Here is a 1,934-nt window from a genome sequence, read left to right as displayed (position 1 = left end):
CCTCTTTCATTTCACAAGATCTCCTGAAGTTCAATTCATTTTTTAGCAAAAGACAGGATTTCATGTACACTTATGGCTGAATAATAGTCCATGACACATACAATATCTTCTTTATCCACTCATCAGCTCACAGGCATCTAGGCTGATTCAAAATCTTAGCTACTCACTGGTTGGAGCTGTGAGAGAAGAGAAAGTTGACAGCATTACAAAAAGAAAAGCAGGGAATACAGGAAAGAGAGACTGAGGGACAGGGTATAGAGGAATGGGGAGACTTACCTGCGCCTCCTCATCAAGATGGTTAAGCCCATGGTGACACCTAGGAGGATTCCAAGGCTCACCAGTCCCACCCAGAGGCTGCTGGAGGAGGGGCTCTCATCTGTTTTGGAAGGGACACAGGATGGCACTCAGCACATGACCCCTCCCTACATAAGCCCCTGCTCTAAACCCAAGCAAGGAAGACCAATTTTTCTTATTCCTTCCCTTATTTAAAGCATCTGTTCTGCTCGTCCTAAGTTGAGATTCCCATCTCCCTTCTGGGTGTAGCCATCATTACTTCAATTCACTCTAGCACTTCGTAGTGTAACACAGAGTTGAAGCTCCATAGCTGGACAAAAATGAGTTTGTGTCCAGCTCTTCCACTTTCCACGTGGCTCAGGACTCCTAAGTTAGCTTCAATTTCTTCATCGGTAAATAATAATTGCATTGGCTTCAAAAGAACTAAGAAGAAGTACTGGAAGCAGACTGGCCAAGTCCCACACAAGAAGTGTAAACTAAGCAAAACCACCCTTCTGAAGCTGCCTTTCTAAAGTCTCTCGTCTGCTGTCTGCTGGAGATTGCATCTTCTTGGAACTCTACTTGCCACCACTTCAAGATCTCTGAGTTCTTTGGCATCTCAGTGTTTTGGTCTTCTTTACTTTTGTGTACAGAACACTTTATCTCTCAGTCTTTTGAGTCTCAGGACTGTTTCCCTCTGAATCTAGAGGTCCCTACTTCTAGCCATAATTGGGATCCCCATCTCTAAATTAGGTTTGTCAACACCACTCTTTCCCAATCTATCTGCTTATGCTTAAGGACCATCTTCCCCCATTTTCAGCCCAGGCCCCAGTCCTTCCTCACCCCAGTGGAGCACAATGTTCTGCCCTCTTAGAGTGCTGTGCTTCACTCGGCAAGACACTCCAGCTGCCTCCTGTACCACCATATCCAGAGTCACGCACAGATACCACGTGTCTTCAGCATTAGGCAGCTCATTCCCTCTCTGAGTTTCAGGCAGCTCCTGCTCACCCCGCATCCACATCACCCACACGGGCTTTGGGTAGATGCCAGAGACATGGCACACCAGCTGCAGATGGCCAGGCCCAGGGCTGGGGCCCTGGGACAGCCAGGCCACAGGTTTCACTGTATACAGCAAGGAGATGGGAGATATTAAAGTGAGTACTGGGCATTAGATGCTCCAGTGCTACAAGCTTCTTGCTTCCCAAGTGTCTACTTCTGGAGATGAAGTCTGCACATAGATCTGATTCTTTTTTGTCACCTTCTCCAGGTCACCTTTCCTGCCTTCTCTTTCTATTTCTCAATCACATTGTGCTGTACCCCTCCACTGGACTCTCTGACACCCTGGGCCTTGTCATTGTACACAGTGCATTTTGAAATCTGCCTGACTCCGTTCTCTGTGTCTAATTCATAACATATAAGATCTAATACTCATTGTATGCTGGTGAAATGAATAAAGAACCCCTTGGGTAGAAAAGCCCCAATGAAGCCCAGGTATAGAGAGGTACAGAGGAAAGCAGATGGCTTGCAAGGCTGACCTTGTTGCTCCAGGTCTGACTTCCCCACCACAATGAGGCCTCTGACGAGCTGAGGACAGGTGCCACTGAGCAATGACTGCACCATTTCCCTCGATCCTTGGTCTTTGTTCAGCTCTTTAATGGCCC

The 1,934-nt window shown here is 47.2% G+C and overlaps 1 protein-coding gene across 1 annotated transcript; it reads right to left on the bottom strand.

Annotated features, from left to right (window-relative positions):
- Window positions 1-1,066: 1,066 nt before the first annotated feature.
- LOC105741281 (antigen-presenting glycoprotein CD1d-like) lies at window positions 1,067-1,932 on the bottom strand (the record flags this gene model as incomplete). Its single annotated transcript, XM_023708569.1, has 2 exons — window positions 1,067-1,395; window positions 1,809-1,932. Coding segments are annotated over 2 exons (453 nt in total), but the record flags the coding sequence as incomplete, so codon positions are not given.
- Window positions 1,933-1,934: the final 2 nt, after the last annotated feature.

This window comes from Octodon degus, unplaced genomic scaffold (genome assembly GCF_000260255.1).
Source record: "Octodon degus isolate 3935 unplaced genomic scaffold, OctDeg1.0 scaffold00398, whole genome shotgun sequence".
In the NCBI taxonomy this organism is placed as follows: Eukaryota; Metazoa; Chordata; class Mammalia; order Rodentia; family Octodontidae; genus Octodon; species Octodon degus.
Note: the sequence above shows the minus strand (reverse complement) of the source record. Positions and strands in the feature narration are given on the sequence as shown.